The sequence below is a fragment of the Marmota flaviventris genome, chromosome 8 (assembly GCF_047511675.1).
Source record: "Marmota flaviventris isolate mMarFla1 chromosome 8, mMarFla1.hap1, whole genome shotgun sequence".
Taxonomy (NCBI): domain Eukaryota; kingdom Metazoa; phylum Chordata; class Mammalia; order Rodentia; family Sciuridae; genus Marmota; species Marmota flaviventris.
The window spans coordinates 23653547-23676828 of NC_092505.1; the positions used below are offsets into that span (position 1 = coordinate 23653547).

General features: G+C 34.4%; 1 protein-coding gene across 1 annotated transcript in view; it reads left to right on the forward strand.

Annotated features, from left to right (window-relative positions):
- The window catches only part of Tmprss15 (transmembrane serine protease 15), a 116688-nt gene that overhangs the window by 86551 nt on the left and 6855 nt on the right, over positions 1 to 23282 (forward strand). Inside the window, exons 19-23 of the mRNA XM_027929285.2 lie at positions 2742 to 2837; positions 7418 to 7467; positions 7634 to 7808; positions 20849 to 21030; positions 22281 to 22376. Of these exons, the coding sequence (XP_027785086.2) occupies positions 2742 to 2837; positions 7418 to 7467; positions 7634 to 7808; positions 20849 to 21030; positions 22281 to 22376 (599 nt within the window). The remainder of the gene's footprint in view (positions 1 to 2741; positions 2838 to 7417; positions 7468 to 7633; positions 7809 to 20848; positions 21031 to 22280; positions 22377 to 23282) is intronic.

Consider the following 23282-nt stretch of genomic DNA (forward strand, 5'->3'; position numbering starts at 1 on the left):
GATATGTGTTTGTAAAGTAATAATCCACTAAGAAAATAGAGGTACTGAGAAAACATCAGAGCAAAAGTGGGTGTGTGTACCACATGACCCTGCTCAAAAAATAAACAATAGCAGCTTCAAGCTCCAGTAGCAGCTAAAAAATCATGTTCAAGTAGATGACGGTGCTCAAAGTGTCCAAGATGTTGTCCACATAGAACCTGTCTCCCTGACAATCTTGTAAAAGTATCACTTCTCTCAGCCATATTTTTCATAGATGATAAGAGGAATTTGTTTTCTTCCTAGCACCATTACATCTGTAAGCAAATGAAGAGAAGCTATCAAACTGACCCATCTATTTTTCTCTTACTCTTAATGCAGTAGATTTCACAAAAGAGAAAATGGATTATATTAAGTAAATTCTGCATTGATGTGATTCTATGTAAATGTCACAAACTTTAAGGGTCAAGGTCAGAAATTTTTAAATTAATTAAACTTAACTGTTTCTAAAAGCTGTCATAGGCTAGGTGAGTGCTAAATATATTGCTTTAAATGTAGTAAATGAGTAAGCAATTGTAATCATAACTTGTACAGTACAGATGTGGTGTTTACCTAAATGCTTACATGCCAAGACTGTCCTAATGGAGTGATTTGCCATCAAATCCCTTCCATCCACTATTCCCCTCCTTGCCTATAGAATGCTCTGCCTTCCCTTCTGTCCTGCCAAATCTATCCTCTTCTTTCCCTCCAATCTGAAAAGAAAGGACCATCTTCCTCTGAAAGCCTTTCTAGGCTAATCCCACCTGGCTCTATTCATTACTTAAGCTTTCGGGGATATCAAATGAGCTACAGTGCCTGGCTGCAGTATTTGCAGCTTGCCTTATTATTCTTTTTAGTTTTAGTGTGTCCAAAGGCTTAAAACATCCTTACCTAAGCTCCTGCTTCAGGGAAGAATTCTTATCACAGCAAAGACAGTCTTAGGAGCAAGAAAAAAGAAGAAACCTAAGCAGAGCCTGAGAAAAGAGGCAGAAGATTTAATACCATGCAAGTAGCCTTGGGATATTCCTTTTTCTCTCCCTAGAATTCATCTCTGAATGTATTTTTATACTCCACCCATGACCTCAAAAATGATAATGGTTGCATGTGTATGCTCCCTTTCTCACATAAAATAAAGTTTTTCTGAAGTCAGAACAGCCCTTTGAGGGTACATAACCTATAAAAATGGTAATAAATGTTTAGAAATAGGAGGCACTAGTATGTCAACAAGGTAATGCTATATGGTGTTTCTATGTGATATTAAATTTCTATTGATTTCAAAGATCAGTGTAAATATGTAATGGAGTTATCTAATCTGCAGATCTGGAATTTGGAAAATTTTAAAAGCTCACACTCTAGTTGTAGTTTTCACAGTGTGTCTCTATAAAAATTTCAAGGAAAGAAAACAGAGGCAGAAGGAGCCTCAAGTACATTCTTCAGATACAGAATTTAATATAACATATTAATCTCTGTCTGGTCTTTCATAGTTCTGAGACATTTGTCTTTGAACAAAGACATTTGTCTTTGTCTTTAAATCTCATTTATAAAAGCTCAAAAAGCCAAATTCTAGCGTACTAGATAGTGGCTCCATTGTCCCCACTCTCTCTTCAGCAGAAGAGAGATACCAAACATTCTTCATTTATTAAAGGTATGGGAAGTAAAAGGAATCACCCTCTACCCAGTTCTTTGTTAAAAATATAATAGTGTTGAGTGCTCCTTGGAAATTCCTATACACAAAGAGCAAAGCATCAGTGATGGTTGCAGTCTTAAGTAACACTGGGCCTTCTCGTGGAGAGGCAAGGGCAAGTTCATCATGCCACTTCAAGAGAGAGGAATTGTACTATCGCCTTGCTGGCCAGTGGAAGAGAGCAGAATCAGGATGTTTCCAGCTTAACAGCATATTTGCATGTAAAAATTAAATCTGGAATAAAAGAAAAAAGATTAGAAATTGAAAGCTTAAGTATATAGTTGAACTTTCAGAAAAGATTTGGGATATGTAAGAGAAATCATTAATTAAACATCACAGTGGAGAGCAGGGGTTTAACAGGCTTTCTGGGGAAAGAGAACCTAGGGGACTGGATGTCTTTTGTCTCATGGAGGGAGGTGCCTCCACCTAGCACTGGCTCATGCATTTATATTTGAAGATTCAGGCTACATACTCCCTGTTTTATAGTAAGAATGGCTTCTGGTTTTAAATTAAGGCTTGTTAGCCTTTGAATTGAACAAAATGTCAAGAACAAGCAACATTATGAAAGATAGGAAAACTGAAGATCTTATTTTTCTATGTTGTCCTTAGGCAACATGCATTTTTAAAAGAGATGAATTGTGCTCAGTAAGAAAAAAAGCTTAAATGATAGTGCAATAATTCTGTGAAATAGTCATTCAAATCAACCATCAGAAAAACTGCTGAACCACATAAGAAACTCTAATAAAAATAAGATATCTAAGGTATATATATACAATGATTTCAACTTTGTAAAATAATATGAGAATATAAACACACACTAGAAGTATTATGTAAAAATTAAAATTATATTTCATGTTATTATGGCCATTCTTCTCTTGATCTATGCTGTTTTTGTAGGTAGCAAAACATTTGAAGTTTTGTATTACAATGGTTTCCTCTTCTACAGAATCCCATAATTTTTCTCAGTCTTCACAATATAAAGAACTAAAATTGTAGCTTATTTTTTGCTTGTGTTTTTCTTTTATTTATATTTTTTCCATAGGAGTGGAAATTCATCAATGCCAATATTCTCTACTGGAGATGGACCATTTGTAAAACTAAGTGCAGCACCAAATGGAAGCTTAATACTAACACCCAGGTGGGTCTTAATTTTGGTCTTGCACATGAACTGGAAAGAAGATCAATTTTTGAAGCCAGTCAAATTTTAATGCTTTCATAGCCTGGGCATGTAATCCACAACAGTGATCTCAAGCAGTATCTATTCATATTTTTTATAACACTGTCTGATTCTCTCATATATATAGTAAGAGAGTTAAATGATTTATTGACTACAGAATCATTGTGTACACAGATAGCGGGTGATAAGGTCTAATAACATACACTTACTTCTTCATTCTAATTCTTAGATTTGTAAATAATTAAACCCCACAGGCAGAAATGTGAGATTTGGGATATAGGTTTAGTGTGACTCATACTAAAGAAAACAACACAAATTACACAAATTAGCTACCATTAAAACAAGAGAAATGGGGGCAGGCATCATAGTATATTTTTTTTCTCTTACTTAGCAAATAGAAGATGAGTATTAAATGACATCTAAACCTCTAGTTGGGCCTATGCAGTCTCTTCTGTTTTTAAAAGTAAGGATGATTTTTAAAGCCTCTCCAAAGATATTGAAAAGCAACAGATATCCTGTATTCAAGAATATGTTTTAGCTTAGATGTTATCATTTCTCCTGTTCTGCCTTAATGCTCTTGCTGGTATATTTTGTTCAACTATTCTTAATGTTAGAAAATAATATTATGTAATTATTGGGCTATTCAAGAAAGGTAACATTTCTGTGAGCTCAACATATAAAACAAATTGTAAAAGGAGTATTTTTAATGCTAATAAAAGGACCTTTGAGTTGAATGTTTTGTATTGGTATTTGTAGGACCTTGACTGATATTATGAGTCTCATTGAGAATGAAGTAAACCATCTGCAAGTGAGAAAACAGCCTTCCAGATTCCTTTCTCTAAGACATGCCGGAATTTATATTACCATTATAGATCTTGAAGCAGTTTTTATATTGAGAATTTCATCTATTCATGTCATAGACACTTCACTTAATAAGAAAAAGCAAAGGATAAAGAATTTAAAAACCCTTCAAGTTAATCATACGCATATTTCCGAACAGTGCTAGGTTATTCCATACTTATCAACAAAATGCCAATATCAGCTTACATTGATGTCATTAATTTAAGTATGTTCGTGATATTCAAAAGAGACACCATTTATAGACATTCTTTAAACTCATCGAAACAAATAAGCCAGTTAGTTAAATGTCCTTAATCCCTTCCTATTAATTAGCTACATTATGCTGTCTTGGCAAACATTCAAAAATATTCATTTATCCATTTGATTAGTTATTTTGTGCATTTATTTATTTATTTATTGCAGAGACAATTATGTTTATTGGCCTATGAAAACTGGTGCTTTTGAAAATACCCTTGCACTAGTGGTTACAATAAAAAATAAGTGAAGGGGGAGGATGTCAGAGAAAATTAGTCTCTCAACTCTCAAAATCTGCTAGCCTGTACTCCCATTTTTTCTTGTTATGAGGCATGCACAAGACTCAAACTACCATTTGCCACCACTAGGAAAAGGCTACCTAAAATATACTCAGCAATCTGAATAGTGACCTACTTCTGTTATGGTAAGAGATGTCAATGGATATGTGATGATATGTACTGATCAATATTATGCTCAAAACATAGTATTAGACACAGAATGCAAAATGCTTATCAAATATTTTGCTGAATGTCTATCATGTGACAATCACTGTGATACAAATATTCTACAGGTTACCTCCAATCCCTGTGAAAGCTTTATGACAAAGATAATACTGCTTCCCTATAAGGATGAGGATAGGAAAGCTAGTGTTGAGCCACGAAAAGTTCACAGAGCTAATAGGCAATGTGAAGATTCTAACCCAGGTGGACTTGACTACAAAGCATTCTACTTCTCTACTCTAACACACTATCTTCAAAATTTTCCAAGTCTCACTTTAAGTAGTATTTTGCAAGAGAAAAGATAAAGAAAAAATGCAAAAAAATAAATGAAAGCCATGGTTTTTCAATAAGAAAAAAAAGAAAATATTAGCCATAAAAGGAAAGAGAAATTAGTTCTTTATAGTCAAGAGGGTAGATTAAAACCCATCATTTCATATCACAGTATTACCCCACTGGGTCAAGGAAAAGAGGCAGGATCATGACATTGCTATTCTTGCACTAGAGAGAGCTAACCTAGCTTGACTCCAAGACAATGGCCAGAACAGTAATTATAATTCTTTCCAACTTTGTAAATTCACCTTGATAAAGTAGGATTAGTTGCTCATTCTGCCTAGAGAATATGCAATGTTCTCTACCCTGAGATAATGCATGCATGCGTGTGATTTTGTAACAACAGTTTGATTATCCAAAATACTTGGAGAAGGAGGTGCTAAGTGCAGTTGAATTTTATGGTTAATTACTAAGTTAACCAGAAACTTTTCTGTGCTTGATAAAAAGAAATTAAGCATTGCTTAATCTTTCTAAGACAATTGAACATGTCTTAGGAAAACTAATCATTTTGAATATGGATTTTTATTGGTAAGTGCTATAGATGTAGAAGGAGTTTTTATTTAAGATTTTTTAGGATAGACACAATAACTTTATGTATTTTATTTACTTTTATGTGGTGTTGAGGATCGAACCCAGTGCCTCACATGTGCAAGGCAAGCTCTCTACCTCAGAGCTACAACCCCAGCACCTAGAAAGAGTTTTGATGAGACTTGAGATATATACTAGGAAGCATTTTAGAAGTAATTTCTTTTTCCAACTCAAGTGGATCCCTGAACAGGAATTCATTTATACTCACCATGGATACATAATTATATATCTATAGTGAGAAATGCATACTCACATTATTGGTTATTAATAAAATTTACATCTATTTACTTATATTTCTATAAAAATTATTCTCTATCATAGAGGATATGTCAATCAGGCAATGGAGAGTTTTGTAATTTCAAGTAAATTTTATTATGCATGTTCGAGAAACACTAAATTAATTTGAGCAAATGGCATTGGTTTGCATTTTGTTTCATTTTATTTATCTCCAAAATTTAAACACCTAAAAAACTGAACAGATTCAGTTAAGTATATATGTGTGTGTGTGAGTATGTGTCTATTAATGTGACCGATATCTCAGGAAGCTGTATTAGGTCCATGTATTACAATTTATTGTGTTATACTGATCTCTAGTGGTTGTACTGTATAACACATTGCAAAACAATTTTCATTTAAAATTCAAAATAGGAGTCTTTGCTTTGAATAAAAATTGGTATCCACATTTTTAAATGAGTTTCTTCAATAATTTATGCATAAACTTTACTTAGTATTTACTATTTACATGCCTTCCTCCCTGGAAAGCAGTTCCTATGACTCATTCATCATTCAACTCCCTGAACCAAGCACACAGCCTCACACCTTGTCTGGCCCTGAATAGTTGTGGGATTGTCCATACTGGGGTATACTCTGCAGAGTAGTCTCTCCTGATCCACAGTTTCGCTTTCTGTTTTTTCAATTAACCATAATTACTCACAGTTTAAAAATATTAAATAGAAAATTCCAAAAATGCACAGTTCTTTAAGTTTTAAATTAGCTTTCAATATGAGTAGCACAATGAAATCTCAAGTTGTTCTACTCAGTTTGGCACAGAAAGTGAATCATCCCTTTGTCCAGCATATCCACACTGTCTAAATTACCCACCCATTAGTCACTTAGCAGCTATTTTCCTTATCAGATTGACTTGCAGTATTTCAGTGCTCATATTCAAGTTGCCCTTATTTTATTTAATAATGGCCCCCAAACACAATGCAATGATACTGGCTATTATACTGAAGGGAAGCCATAAAGTATTACCTTTAAGTAAACAGTTGAAATTTCTCAACTTATTATGGAAAAAAAAAGTCATAAAGGAGATTTCTAAGATCTCTGATCTGTAATAAGAATGAATCTTCTATACATGAAATTATGAAGAAAGAAAAAGAAATTTGTGCTAGTTTGACCGTCACACCTCAATCTGCAAAAAAATATATTATGTAATTATTGGGCTATTCAAGAAAGTTAACATTTCTGTGAGCTATAACTACTAGTTTTTAGTTATAGTGAAAAAGACACTAAAGATAAGATTTAGTACTACCTGTGATTTTAAGCATTTACTGGGGATCTTGGAATCTATTCCCCATGAATAAGAGTGGAGGGACTACTGTATTAAAGAAGATGAAATCCAAAGTTGATTCAAACAAAATAGCAGTATTTATCATTGACTGAGTATTCATTATGTATAAGGCATAATAATAATTCATTGCAAATATATTTTTTTTAATCATCATAAGTCTAATACAGGAAGTACTACTACTCCCATTTTAAGGTTAGGAAATTGAGGCTCAATGATATTAAGCAACTGACCCAAAGACACTTGAAGAGTAAATGGTAGTATGGATATAAGTTTATATGTACTTGGCATTAAACTGGGGCATTTTCTGTTGTTCATTTGTGCCTATCTGCGTTTCATGTAAGATATGTAGAATAAAAAGCTCATTTAAATAAAAAACAGTAAGATAACCTACATTATGTTTTACTGTAAAACGTTAAGTGCACAATTTTTGAAATATAATTATTCTTCTGTTACAGTCAACAGTGCTTGCAGGATTCCCTGATTCTGTTACAATGTAACCATAAATGTAAGTCAATATTTTGTCACCTTCCCCTTCAAGCCTTCAATTTAAAATTCTGAATAGAGCTTTAGGTCACCTGAAGCTATTATGTCCCTGTTAAATTTTCATGGTCAAAAGAAATACCCTCCCCCAAAATAATTTTATTTTGTTCTTTCCTCAATTATTTTAACAGCATGTGGGGAAAAACTGGTGGCTCAAAGAGTGAGTCCAAAGATTGCTGGAGGAAGTGATTCCAAAGAAGGGTCCTGGCCCTGGATGGTTGCTCTGTATTATCAAAGCCATACGGTCTGTGGTGCATCTCTTGTCAGTAATGACTGGCTTGTGTCTGCTGCACACTGCGTATATGCGTGAGTATAGTATCACATGTTCCTTCCCGAATAGGCTCACCAAAAACTTGCAAAACCACAGCCACATTTCCTACAGCCTTGCAAAACCACACTGCCCGGACAATGTTTCTATAGTTCCTGACATTGCAGACTTTTCAGATATTTCCCATTGAAATCATGTATAATAGAGAAAGTTCAATTAAACTTATCCATTAAATATTTATAGCAAGTATTATATTTCCTACATGTATTAAAATTGAAATTTTTACCTAGCCACAAGATAAGCATTTTTAAGAGTGTGGAGTTAGTATTTAATGTATAAACGTGTATATTGCTTTTCAATTAGGCCAGTACTTATTGTTAGCAAATTGTCGACATCAAAAAGCATGCATAGGAGTCTTCAAATTCATGTTTAAGCATTTTGTGAATTTAAATGTTTACTTAGTTCTCAGTTTACATACATTTAATGTTATGTGTAGCTAAAATTTAGAATAATTCTATTTTTGTTTTTGTAACAAAATAAGGCAAAATGAATGCTGAATCCTAAGGCTTATTTTCACTCTCTAAAAGCAATGCCTCAGGAGGAAGTAGATCCAATAGGGAGGGACAAGGGAAGAAGGAGAAAATAAGGGATCCCGTGCCCAAGCACATGTTAATTCTCTGCTTCCATATGAGATAAGGAATTTGTTTAAATAGTTACATTCCAACAGTTCTGAATTACTTCAGGAGAAAAAAAAAAAAAAACCAGATACCTTTCTCCTAGGACTTGATTTCCTGCCTCTAACTGAGTAATCAAGGCCTTCAGCCAGTAACCTTATCTGTGAGGGTTGGAATACATCTCTGTAGCCAGCATCCAGAATCTCTGTGTAACCTATGTAGGTGCAGGAAGAGGCAGGTGCAGTTAATCACTGAAAATACTTAAATTCTTCCAACCAACACAGACAAGGAAAGTTACTGAGTAAATAAAGACAAATTGTCAGATGCAGAGGGTTATGAGAGTTTTAGGGGAGATAGGAAGAGACAAGGAGAATAAGAATTAAAAGAGCGAGTCTATGCCTAAATTCTCATGGTAACAGAATGATAATAAACTCAAAAGCATAATCTTAGGAATCTGAAGAGAAAGAATCCTTGGCTAGATCTCAGGTGGGCCACCCAGTTGACCTTCAAAGAAGCCATCCAAGGTTATGTTCCACTAACACTCTGATACCGGGCACTGGGTACTATTCTAAGTGCCTAAATTGAAGTCTCTGTCTGTATCTGCAGTGCCTCGTCATGACTTTGCAGCCTTCTTGTAGTTATATTTTATTTATATTTTATATTTGTTCAATCATACTATAAAAAGTATCTACAGCAGGTAAATTTTCCCTACCCTGCTGTTATGATTCAGTTATGAGGTATCCCCTGAATAGCGCCTGTGCTCAACAATTCAGGCATATCTTGAGGTGAAATTATTAGATTATGAGACCCTCTTCAATGAATTAATATAATTCATAGGTTAATAATTTGATTGGGTGGTAACTGTAGGCAGATGAGGCATGGCAGAAGAAAGTTCATCATTGGGGTCATGGCCTAGACTATATCTATTCATGTGTTTATGGCCTTTGTCTGTTTCTCTCTCTCTCTCTCTCTCTCTCTCTTTCTCTCTCTCCCTCCCTCCCCCCCCTTGCCTGTCTGCCATTAGCTCATGAGCTGGGAAGCTTTGTTTGGCTACATACTTCTACCATGATGCAAGGCTAATCTTGGGTACAGAACAATGGAGTTGGCTGACTATGGTCTGAACCTCTGAAACTACAAGCACAAAATAAGCTTTTCCCACTTTAAACTGTTTTTGTCGAGTATTTTGACCAAAGTGATACAAAGCTAACACTCCTACTAAATATAGCTTCAATATTTACTTATACATATACTCTGCCCTCGACAATCCCAGATGGGTAACATCTATATCATTAGTTTGTTGTAAATATGAGACATTTTTAGCTAAACATTTGATCTTTTCTATTGCATATACGTAGGTAGGTCTTTGCAAGTTAGTAACCTTGCTATATTAACCTGGGATTTGGTAATTCCTCTCTTTGATGTTCTTGTAGAACATATTATTTCTAAATGTCAGGGTTGCAGTATGGTTAGTGACATCTTTCAACTATCTAACTTAATCTTTCAACTATCTAACTTATGGATGTTTTTTAAAGGTCAGTGATACCACTATCATAACTTTTCAAACCACATATATGTATATGTGTGTGTGTGTGTGTGTGTGTGTATATATATATATATATATATATATATATATATATATATATATGAAATATAAAGCAGTTTCTTCTTAATGTAAACACAATTTCAATCATATAGAACATAAAATGTCTTTTCACATAGTTTCAGTTTGAACATGTGAACAAAGGCAAATGTGCTAGAATTATGAATTCAACTTTGCATTTGACTCTCCTTAGACACCCAGTAGAATTCATTTTTTTACCCAATTGCCAAGATTTCGTTTTTTAGTTGGTTTTTTTTTTTTTTTTTTTTTTTTGCCTTCTACTTCATTTCTGTAGAAAAGCAAGAAAATTTCTGATATTATTTTAGATTTTGTCATTAAAACATATTTGTGCCAGAATTCCAATACTGCCCATTATTTGACTTTTTTAAACTCCTAATTGGTGCTGTGAAAAGTTTAATTTCCTAATATTAAGAATAACCCCCATCAAGCAGTTCATAGGACACACACTAAACAAGTGGCTTGTCTTCAATGCATACCGGTTCTGGGGTTTGACTTGCAGGTAGTCAAATGGCTTAATTGAGCAGTCCTTCTCCTATCCTGTCTTTTTGTCAACATTCCCATTTGCACCCCTCAGACTTTGTATTCCCTGGATGATCTTAAATATCCTTTTGCCCATTCTGTTCCTCTATCAAAGATTTGTCTCCCTTTACAATCTTAAAAGGAAAAAGTGTGGGCCAACTTTACTAGGACCAAAAGTGCAACCAGAGGAGATGATTTTGATCCCATATATGACTCCATGAGGATTATAAATAATCTGCTTAGTATCTCTGCACTTCACCTTCTTCACTTGTAGGGTGACCATAATAATATATATCCCATGATGTGCTTGTCAGGATGCAATTAAAATGCTACAATACTTTTGCATACCATGAATCATATAAATGTGCAATAATGATTTTATTTTATTGCACTTCTTGTATAAGAAAGTACAGCAAAAGAAGAGTCCGAGTCCTGCATAACATTCAGCAGATTTATTTTCCAATTTTTTGTATTGATCCAATTTCACACAGGCACGCTAATTGCAAGAATAGTATAGGGAATTCTTTTAGACCTTTACCCAGATTCACCATTGCTTACATTTTATTCTGCATGCTTTATTATTCTTTCTCTCCAAATCAAAAACTTTTTTTATTTTTCTGAACTATTTAGTAGTATCTAGTTTTTGTGCTTCTATAATGTAAAACACTTCAGTGTTTTATTACCAAAAACAAAGATATTTCCCTAAGTAATAATAACTAATCATATAATTTAATGTTGATGCAATTTAATCATTTAATTCTCTCAGGTATGCTCTTTATTTTATTTGTGTATTTATTATGTAAGAATCAATCCAGGGTAAGTGCACTGCATTTGGTTGCTACACATTTTGTATCTTTATTTGGAAATAATCCTTCCACCTTCCTTTTTACCTTTGACGTATCTGAACACAAGCCACATATTTTGTAGAAAGTCCCTCTATTTTGGAAAAACTTTCATGCTTGCTCCACGATCAGTTTTGGTATATCCTCAGTCTCTGAGAACTTTGCTTTCTGGCAAAATAAGAGTTTCAGGTTGATCTTATACTCTCATTGCCCTACCCCTCAAGTCAGCTTTTCTATAAGAGACTCCAGTTCCCTTTAACTAATTTTAGTCCTATCTACATTGTAGTAAATAAGATCTTGTGTGCTCATCACTACTGCTGGTATATATCTTTTTGAATTCTCTTAATAGACATAGTTGCATAGTTATAAATGTGAACTCAAAATAACAAACCTAATTCAAATAAAATACCACAGGGTATATTCTAATCTTGTCTCTTCTGCATTAGTTATTTTTGTCTTCAACAATGAAAAACGTTGCTTCTACTATCCATAAACTATTTACATGTATGCTTGTGTTCAAGCTCAAAACACAAAAAGACTTGCTACCTCACAGTGCATGTAAAACAAACTTATTTTTCCATTCTTTTTTCCCACTACATATAACAAAATGCACAATCTGAAGTGTACAATTTGAAGCATTTTAAAAATACATGAACCTGTGAAACTAACAGTCTCATAAAAATATAAAACAGTTTCATCACCCATCCTGAGCTTGGATTGCTTCCTTTCTAGTATATTCATTAGTCCAATGGTATTTGTTGAGCACTTGTCCTGTGCTAAATATCATGCTTCATGCCCCTTCCCAATTAATCTCCATCCTTGCTTCTAGAAGCTACCACTATTGAGTCATTTGGGTGGGCAGTCATATATAGATTTAGAGTCTGGATCACAGTCCTTGAATAGACATATATAAAAATAACCAAAAGAACTCTTGCTGATCTTCCATTATTTAGTTTAGCTCTTCAGAGCAGACTAAGTACATCACATGGGTTATTTCATTCCTTATTAAAACAATTTCTTGTAACAGGTGTTAACATTCCTGAAATGGATGATTTCATATAGGAGGTATTTAGGGTCTGGTGAGAAAGACATACACTGTTTACACTTTATTTGTTACTAAATTTATAAAACTGATAGAGCTAATAAAACTTTGAAAATAAACTTTCCAACAGTGAATAACTGATTACAAAGTAACATGTCTTAGTGAATACTACAGTCACTAAGGTTTTCAAATCTGATATTCTTTGATTCTTAGTGAACACTAAAATAATAGTTTAAAATAGATTCTTTTGAATGCCTCATACATTTTAAAAAGAACACAGACATACACAAAGAAAATACTTGAAAAACTATTTGCTACTTCTATCTATTCTAAAATATAAACATAATGGGTTTAATTTCATGTTTCTGTCTACCTACTTACTCTTAAATCTTTAAGGAGGTAAGCTAATAATGATTATCTCTTCCAGGTTGCAGGATTACTAAAATACCATTTGAAGATTATAGTAATTTTTGCAGATCAAAAAGAAAAGCAGTTGGGGATGTAACTTAGTGGTACAGCATTTGTCCAGCAAGACCCTAGGTTTAATCCCAGCACCTGGAAAAAAAGGGGGGGGAGGGGGGGATTTTCTTAAGGTTAAGTTATATTTGATTTTAGTTAGAGTGTAAGTCTTGATTCCTTTTGTACTGCATTTAAAAATTTGAGCCACTAGTCATCTTTTGTAGTAGTTAAAATTATCTTACTATTTAATTAGGACTTTTAAATTTATGACCTTCTCTTTACCAATGTCAAATCTGTGTCTCCTACTTCAAATTATGTATTATTTAAATATACCTTGATCCATATTATATAATCCACTTTTAATACTATTCTTTCAGCACTATTTAAAATAACACATTTTAAGCAAGTATCTTATATTTATTAGTCCACACAGAAGTTTTATTTTTAAGAACTTTTAGTATCAGATCTCTGAAGCCATCTATCTCTACTTTGTGAACTAAGTCAACATCTTGAATCACATTACTACGGAACTCTTTTTTTTTTTCTTATTTTGTAAGCACTTATGCTAATGTAGCCTGATGTCTTAATCAACCTTTTTGCTTCTGTGACTAAAAGACCAAAGACAGACCAATTGGAAGAGGAAAAGTATTTGGGGACTCATGGTTTCAAAGGTCTCAATCCATAGATGGCTGGCTCCATTCTTTGGGGCCTAACGTGAGGAAGAACAACATGGTGAAAGAGTGAGGCAGAGAAAAGCAGCTGGAAATATGACATCAGGAAGCAGAGAAAAAAAAAAAAAACTGTCCTGAACACAACAAAATATAAACCCTAAAGGTGCATTTCCAATGACCACCTCCTCCTGCTTGACCCTACCCACTGTCAGTTACCAGTGAGTTAATCCCATCATAGATAATTCACTGATTGGGTTAAGGCTCTCTTAACCCAAGCAATTCACCTCTAATCCTTCTTGCATTTTCTGACTTACAATCTTTTGGGGGACACCACATGTCTTAACCATAACATTATGCCCCAGCTCCCCAAAAGCTCATGCCCATCTCAGAACACATGATACATTTAGTCCATTTTTCAGGAGTCCCCATAGTCTCAACAGTTCCAAGATTGCTGAGAAGTCCAAGTACAATGACTCCTCTGAAACTAAGGGCAAATTCTCAGCATGAACTCCTATAAAAATCCAAAGCAAGTTACGTGCATCCTAAATAAAGGCACATAAGTAAATATTTCCATGTGAAGCAATAGGGGCATAGAAAGAAGGGATGGGACGAAAGCCAGACCAAAATCCAGCTGGACAAACAAGTTCCCTAGCTCCATGTCTGGCATCTGGAGCACTTGGCATCCTGGCGTTCTTTGCAAAGGACTTGTATAACTCTGTCCCCTTGGCTCTGCTGGTTCAGACCACATGTTCTCTCTCTTGGCTGGTCTATGCTCCATTCCTGCAGCTTTCCTAGGCAAACATTGCACATTACTGGCATTTCTTCATCTCAGGGGTCTCCATTCCAGCATCAACTTCCTTCATACAGCATGTATGGTCCTCTCAGGGGCTGTCCACAGGAACTGTGATCCTACTGCACTTTGCCTGGCCTCTCAGGCTTTCCTTTGAAATTTCAGTGGAAGCCTCTATGTCCCTCTAACTCTAGCATCTTGAATTCCTGCAGAACCAGAACCTGGTGGTTGCCACCAAGCTCTAGGCCATCTTACCACAGTAGCCACATCTCCAGGACCCCTGGTGGAATAGCTGCTAGGTGCCTAGGTGACTGAACACACTGAAAAAAAAAACTTCCTAGGCACCATTGGGCAAGCAGAGTGCCCCACTGTCTCTTCTTAAGGGAATGGTTACTTTTACACCCTTGAGCCTCAGATGGGTGTGGTCTTGCCAATTCCTGAGACGCCTTCAAGTCATCTTTCCTATTGTCACTGGACAAAGTCTTCAGTGCTTCTTTAAAGGCTGTAATACCTTTAAGAAATGCAACTTCCTTGGCCCCAGTTATATCCCTGCTTTCAAATCCAAGTTTTTCAGAGCAGAATGATCCGCTAAGGCAGATCTGTTATATGCTAAGGCAGAAAGCCATTCAATATAATATTTTAGGGAGTGATATGTATAATAAAGAAATATAAAATAGTATAAACTGAAAGAGTAAAGTGGCCTTTTTGGATCAGGTGATTACACTGAACCAATAGATGTTGAAGAACAAAATGAAGGAGAAGTTAAACAAATTTTGTGTAGAGGTAGCAAAGTACTAGTGCTCTTGGGTAAGAGGATTTAGGCCTATTCCAAAACACCTTGAAAAATCCTGCTGCTGTGGCCAGGAAGTGACTGGCTGTAACAGGAACAAGATTGAAGGTGCAGAGAAGGCCCTGATAAGGACTCAGTAGCCCCTGGTAAATGGACTGAGAGACCAGTTAGAGAACTAAATAATAACTTTATGTAATCAAGCTTCTGTGTGGAGATGATACTACTGGGAGGTGTCATGATGAAATTGTAGAAACCAGTTAGAGAAAATGGTGCCCTAGGATCACCAGTAAGGGTGCTGGACATGTGGCTAGATGTCATTTATAAATTCTTATGTCAGATTCATCTGAATTTACTAATAAACAGAGATAAGAAGTAAGGAGTAGAGAAGAATTACTCGTGTAAGTATGTGAAATGGTATAGATATGTGTCCCCAAAAAGCTCAGGTGCAAGACAATGCAAGAAAGTTCAAAGGTAAAATTATCAGATTATTACAGTTATAAACTAATCCATGCATTACTCCACTTGCATGGATTAACTGGGGGTAACTATAGGCAGGTAGGGTATGACTGGAGGAGGTAGGTCACTGGAGTCATGGCTTTGGAGTATGTATCTTGTCCCTGGTGAACAGCTCTCTCTCTCTGCTTTGTGATTGCCATGTGCTGAGCTGCTTTCCTCCACACCCTTTTATCATGATGGTTTGCCTCACCTTGGCCCAAGCAATGGAGTTCACCATCCATGAACTAAGACCTCTGAAGCAAAGACCTCTGAGCACCATATGAATTTTTCCTCCTCTAAAATGGTTCTTGTCAGGTCTTTTGTTCACAATAACAACAACAAAAAAAAAGTTGATTAAAACAGTAAGCAGCAGGGTGAGTTTGATATATTCACAATGAATGATGTGAGGAAAATTGGAAGAAATAGAATTAGCAAGGGAATAAGTGTTCTCATTTTATACATGTAAGTTGGACATTTCTACTAATACGGATTAATTAGTATGCTAACCTAAATTTCAGAAATGCAGTAATTGCGATAAAAGTTTGTAAGTTTCAAGTATATTTCAGGTATTTAAAGTGATGGTAGCACTGGATAAGATCATGTATGGACTGAGTATAGATGGAGAATAGAAGATAAAGGTGAAATCCAGTAATATTCTAATATAGAGAGTTTGAAAAGGGAAAGGCAGCTGGGGAAAAAAGTGGAGAAAACAACAAGGAATGAAACCAAAGGAAAATTACAAGTGCAAGTGCGTGGAGAGCCTTGGAAGTCAAGTGAAGACGGGAATTCAAAGATGGTTCCTTAAGTTTCTGTGAATAACACAAAGTCAAAAATTGCTCCCAGTTTTCTGTACTTACCACTCCTGCTCCCTTAAACAATTACATGTGTACCTACATCATAAGAACAGACTTCTACTTAATAGATGAAATGAAAAAAACATATAATAAAACTATTTTCCTTACTTGGAAAAGGATTAAAAATTGAACATATCCAATTTCCCCACCCCCGTTTCACTCACAACTACCTTTTGAACATGCATTCCAGTTCCATGTCCTTTCATAAACAGCTTATTTTGTTAACCAGGATAATTATGCTGATGATCAGATTGATAAAACTTGGCTGGTGTTATCCCATTTACTCTTTGTTCTTTCAGATTTCCTCTAAAGCTTTCTTATTCTCTGGCACCAAACCTATATTTTGGAAACATCCTAATTTTTATTTGTCTTATAAATTAGCATTTGGCTATCCTTCGAGGATTTTTATCATCTTTTGCAAAAGATGATAAAAATAGAGAACAAAAACACTCCTCTGGGAGTACACATTAGTGCTGGCTGTGGACAAACTTGCTGAGGTGCTGTTGCACCATTTTTAGTACACACACACAAAAAAAATTCAATTTACATATGAACCCCATTGATTTTTTTCCCTTTTAACATATTGTGTTTCTCTAGCACAGTTATTTTACTATATTTACTTTCTAAAATATTGACTATCAAGGAAATAAAGTTATTTACACAGTAACACATAGCAGCCTAGTCCAGGGATAGCATTGGTTCACCCATCCAGTGCACCACTTGTGTGCTAGGAAATGTGTTAGTTTTGAGGTTTCAGAAGTCAGGAGGGCATGCTTGTCTGTTCCCTCCCAACCTGTGTTTCTACTCTCCCTGTTATTGGGATAAACATTTTGTTTACAGTACAAATGGAGGTGAAATATGGTGGAAATTCAGCCAACGTTCTTGCCCAATGCTGCCTTGTATCTCCCATTGTTAACCTCTGTGGGTTGAGGTTTGTCTATCCAGTTGGATCATCTCTTTCCCCAGGCCCTTCTATCTTCTATCCTATAACTCTTCCTCTCTTAATTAGACTGTAAATTATTTGAGACCAGAATAATTTTAAAACATACTAATTCTCTTTTTTTCGCCTGAATTGATATCTGTAATGGGTTTCTTCTTTCATCCTTCATTTTGGGGTTAATGAAAAAGCTAAGAAGGCTTTTGCATCGCCCAGGATCCCAATGATTAAAAAGCACCAATTCTTGAGACCCACTTAGACCCTCCAAATTAGTCTCTGAAGATGAAAACTAGGAATCTAAATTTTGGAAAATTTCTCAAGTGATTTATAAAAGTTTGAAAGCACTGGCTGTCACATCTGGTTTCTCTAGTCACTCTCTACTGAGGAAAGGCTCTGGAATTAACCACAGGATGGAGTGTTAGCAGTTCTGGTTATGCTGGTCATGGACTTGTTGTGGGAAAGTTAAGTTCATAGGTACAGAAGGGTTTCTGAGCAGGACTTAAGAGATAAATGTAAATAACATGTATTGAAGGGATTTTTTTTTCCTAACCATGGAACTACTTACAGGTGCTGAAAGAAATAACATGAAAAAGGAGGCTATTTTCCATGTAGCACAATAACAATTTTATAAATGATCAAGAATATGTCAGATTAATCTTGTCATAAATTGCATTTAATTAGACACTAGCTTGAAGCATGCATATTTAACCTTCCCAGATCATGGTTCATATATCAGTTTTCTACTCAGGACTTCAAAATAATGAGAGGAAATAGTAATTACTAAAATCTACGTTACTTACACTCTCATCAGTAATACATTTATTAGTTCTCAAATATAGTGCTTACAAAAGAGATATGAATTTAGGAGTTCAGCTATCCTTTTTCTAAATTGCTTTAATTTAATACTAATTTAAATCTGTAACAAATTAACTGAATATGCCTTTATGCACTTCCATATGATATATTCTGAAGATATAATATATTGAAAACACTTGAGAAAATATCTTATAATTTTAATGATAATATATACTCTGTTAACTTCAAAAAATATATATATGTGTTTCATATACTCTAAGCAAATATTGTGATGATTTAAATGTTAGATTGTTGATACAATAAATATTATTTATATAGATAATTTATATGCATACAATGTAAAATATTAATTCCATATGTAGGTTATATAAATAATTATAATATAAAATATATAAGAAATATAATGAAGTATAAAGTAAGAAATTGTATGATGTAGTAATTTTAAGATTAATTTATTATAAATACTGGGTACATACATAAATTAAATATTGAGGAAAAACATACAATTCTTAAAATTGCATAATTATCAGTTTCCTCTCAGTGTTAACAGATAGGCAAATCAGCAGAAAGCTTTGCAGTTGAACTTGTGGAAATCTAGCTTAGATATGATAGATAGAGGAGAAATTTCAGAAACAGGACAACAGGAAAGAGATTTCTCTCTAGTCTAGGTAGGCCAAAGTACACAGGGGAGTCCCAGTGTTCAGTGACAATAGAATGTTATCAGCATGTCAGAAATTATGTGTGCCAAGCATGAATCCTCTAGCTTGAAAGAAAAACAAAAGGCTTCTTGACAAGCAGACAGGGCCTTCTTCCCTGTAGCACTAGAAGATGTTCCTAGCTCAGCATCTGGGCCACTTCAGGAGCTGCTTGCAACTACTGGGAGCAGAAGTACCTCCCCTGCTTGAGCATGTAATCCAATGGCAGAGCATGGCTCTCCTTCCTGCTTGCCAAACCTTCAATCCTACCTGCCAGTTTCTAGTTCCTCCTGCAGAACCCATCGCTGTACTAGGTGTTTGCTGGTGCATGCACAGGCTCTAAAGTCTAACCTAGTTCACATCCACCCACTACTCCTTAAATCACCAGTTTTTATACAGTGTGCTGTCAGTAGGTGTTCTTTGGAAGCTTTAGTTATCCATTGCTTTTAGTGATAACTGTTACTTGACCAACCATGATAATTTGGGGAATAAAATAAAAACTTTTAGACATGTAAATGGAATCTCTTTTAGTATTTTGATCTTCTTAATGAATAGGTAGATGAAAAAGTAGATGGATAGATGTAAAATAGCTTTATTGCCCTTTTTGTATTTGCAGATGATTTGAATTTTAATGTTCTAAATACCACACTAAACTAGGCATTTGCAATTGCTAAGAATTGAATCGATTTCTCTATCTATAATTTCAGTCATTGGATTTTGACTTCATTGTGAACATAGCTTAATTGGCTTTAATTCCATCTATTCACTGGAAATTTCTTGGCATAAAGATATTGCAGACCAATAGCATATTTAGGAGTCCTTAAACACTTTCAGATTGTAATTTACTATCTAATTTCATCTGTCCTATAACACAATTAGTATCCTTTACCAACACATTATTGAAAGCCAACCTTGTATGTGGAAATTATTTGAGCAAGTGTCATTATAAGTTTTACTGCTTACCTTAACTCTATGTAAATTCAGTGACTCCCTAAATTGGAGAATGTCTCTGAACTTCCTTCTATTACTACATCAGCTGCTGTGGTTTCTGAAGGATCCCATGATAGAATTCAATCCAATGCAGAGGCCCTCAAATGTGGTTATATATTACTCTAAATGTGGAGTTTTTATTTTTAAATTATTTTTAAAATTGCCTGATGGTCCATACCATACTCATTAAATTAGAAGAGACAAGGGGGAAACCACTGTTTACATTATTTAAAGGCATTCCAGGTGATTCTAATGTACATCCAGATTGGAGAACCACAATCTATAACTAAAGATCAAGAGATAACTTGAGAGAAGTGACAGAGAGATTAGTCCTAATTAAGGCTTTTTCTGTGATCTTACCAAAATATAAAAATTTAACCCTTTTTACAATCTAAAAATTTGATCTCAAAGAAACCTGGAGTAATCAAGGGGGAGTAGAAGGGAGGGAAGAAAGGAGAAAGGTGTGTCCAGGGTGCTAAAATAGGAGAAATGAGTTTGGGTGTGCTATTGCACAGTAGGGTGACTATGGATAACAGTTATGTATTATATATTTCACAAGAGCTAGAATAAAGGATTGTGAATGTTTTCACCACAAAGAAATAATAAATGTTTGAGGAGATAATAGATATATTTATCCTGATGTGAATATTATTTAATGTATGCATGTATTGAAATATCACATGGTACCCCACAAATATGTCCAATTTTATGTGAATTAAGAATGATAAAAACAAATATGAAATATTGTAAAGAAAAACCCTACAGAGAAATACAGGAATATTGTAGAATGGAAATTCATAATTCCTACTGTTTGCAGTTAGATAGCTTTTGCAGAGTAACTGCTTTGAAAAGTGAGGCTTATACTTATTTTTTACAACTTTAGGCGAAATATGGACCCATCCAAATGGACAGCAGTCCTAGGCCTGAACATGAGATCAAATTTGACTTCTCCTCAGATAGTAACTCGGTTGATAGATCAAATTGTCATAAACCCTCATTATAATAAACGGGAAAAGGACAGTGATGTTGCCATGATGCATCTTGAAGTTAAAGTTAATTATACAGGTAAAAGGAATCATTTTTATTTATTTATTTTATCTTCTCAAATCAACCCAAAATAAGATTTGAAATATCAACAGTATCAACATATTAGTAGCCTATAAAAATTGGAAAATCTGTCACAAAGTCATTATAACTTAAGTTGAATTGAGGCATAGAGAAAAAAAAATATTAAATTTCCTTTGTCAAGGTGTTTAAATTCAACCTTCTATAAAGGATCAGTAGAATGAAACTCTTAGAGATTTCTATATCAGTAAACTCAAAGGAACAGCACTAAGAAATAGGTCATAATATTACTCATGCCTTCTCTATTTCTTCTGTAATTGAAATGTGGGTTCATCTATCAAAAGGACAGACTAAGATGTAAACTTTAAAAAAAAAAGGATGTGTTCTCTGAGTAAAGTAAGAATTGCATTATCCATGTAATGAAGATTTTAAAAGACATTAAATAATATTACTAGACTAGTAAATGAAGGACTTCTTCCAAATGCACAGATGATATAACAAAAGTCACCTGAGAAAGTGAACTTTTATCTTGAAGGCCTCTGCTCAATTCCAGTCTTTGCCCTAAAGTCTTCCAATGCCCAATTAAGAGAAAGTGCTCCCCTTTCTGTGTCCTCATGAAATTCCATCTGTACAGGCATCACAGCACTAATCAAAGGCAGATGGTTACTGTGGTTAGTTTCATGGTCCTGTCCTTGAGGGTAACCACCATACCCTCTTCCTTTTTGTGTCTGACCTGGGTCTTATAGGTACTAGGTGCTAAGTGAACACCAAGGAGTTAGGATGCAGAAGAACTTTCAGAGTCAGTGACCAATATTAGTTCTTTCATAAGTGCCCTATCAAACAATTATCTAAAAACTTTATAATGTTAACCCAAGTTTCTTGTAACTGATCCTGAGAATCAGCCTTACCTAGATTTCACAGAACTGGCTCTAGATTCACTGAGTACTATCATTATTTAGCAGATAAAAATAATTTACTCCCTAAATACGACATTATTTGCCATATAAAGGAGTAATTATGAGACTATGTAGAGAATCCCACAAAGACCAACAGTAGCACCTAGTCCATTGTCACAGAAGTATTATTCTCAAATTCCTTTTTCTTCTATGATTGACATTTGAAAGTTTTTCAGGCAGGAAGAACTAAAATACAAGTGTTTGAAACTAAACAGTGAACATATTGATTTTTTAAAATTTGTTAGAAGAAAATGTGTATCTGTTTTTATTTTTTGTTTATTTTTTTTTTTTCAGATTACATACAACCCATTTGTTTGCCAGAAGAAAATCAAGTTTTTCTTCCAGGAAGAAATTGTTCTATAGCTGGATGGGGAATGATGGGGAATGAAGGTAATTGAGCAGATTTTGCAGATTTTTTAAAACAGACATGCCCATTAATGATAAGAATGCTGTGAATATTTTCAACATTTTTAAAAACACTCATACTATGATTATTTTTATATTTCTTAAAAGCATTGTCAAGATTATATTAACATTAATATAATATTGTATTCATATAGTATTTTAATTTTTTATAGATTGTGTAGAGCATATTATAAGACTATAATGCTCTTGAGAAAGATCACAAACATTTCACAAAACTTAATATTTCATTTTTTGTATAATAAACACTCTGGCAAATAGAGAAGATATACCTTTTAAATGAATATAATCCCAGATTATAGATAATTATTTTTGTAAAGTATATTGATAAAGTCTTATCAAAAGCCATTTCTCTAATTAATAAAAGTATCTTCATTTATAATGTAAAGACCTACTACTCAAATTCCTTAAAATGAGAATGAAATCTCTTCTAGCTTCAACACACTGACACTGCCTAGTGGCAAGAGGACTCAGAAACAGCATGAATCTTACATTGAGGACTATCTATTGAAATATGCCCATTATTATTTACTCACATGTTTTATAAGTACAAAACATATTAAATATATCCAAACAACATCACCTGTCAACAGGGAAATTCAAATCAAACCCAGGATGAGACATCACCTTACCCAGTAAGGATGGCAATTATAAAAAAGATGCATGATAAGAAGTACTGGTGAGGATGTGGAGAAAAAGGACCCCCTGCACACTGTTTGTGGAAAGATAAATTAGTACAGACATTATTGGAAAAAAAAAGATGGAGGATTGCCCCCAAATTAAAAATAAAACCACAATATAGTTCCAAAAATCCCACTCATGAGTATGTTAAAAAGACCTTCTGGTTTACATAGTAGAATTAAAACAGCCAAC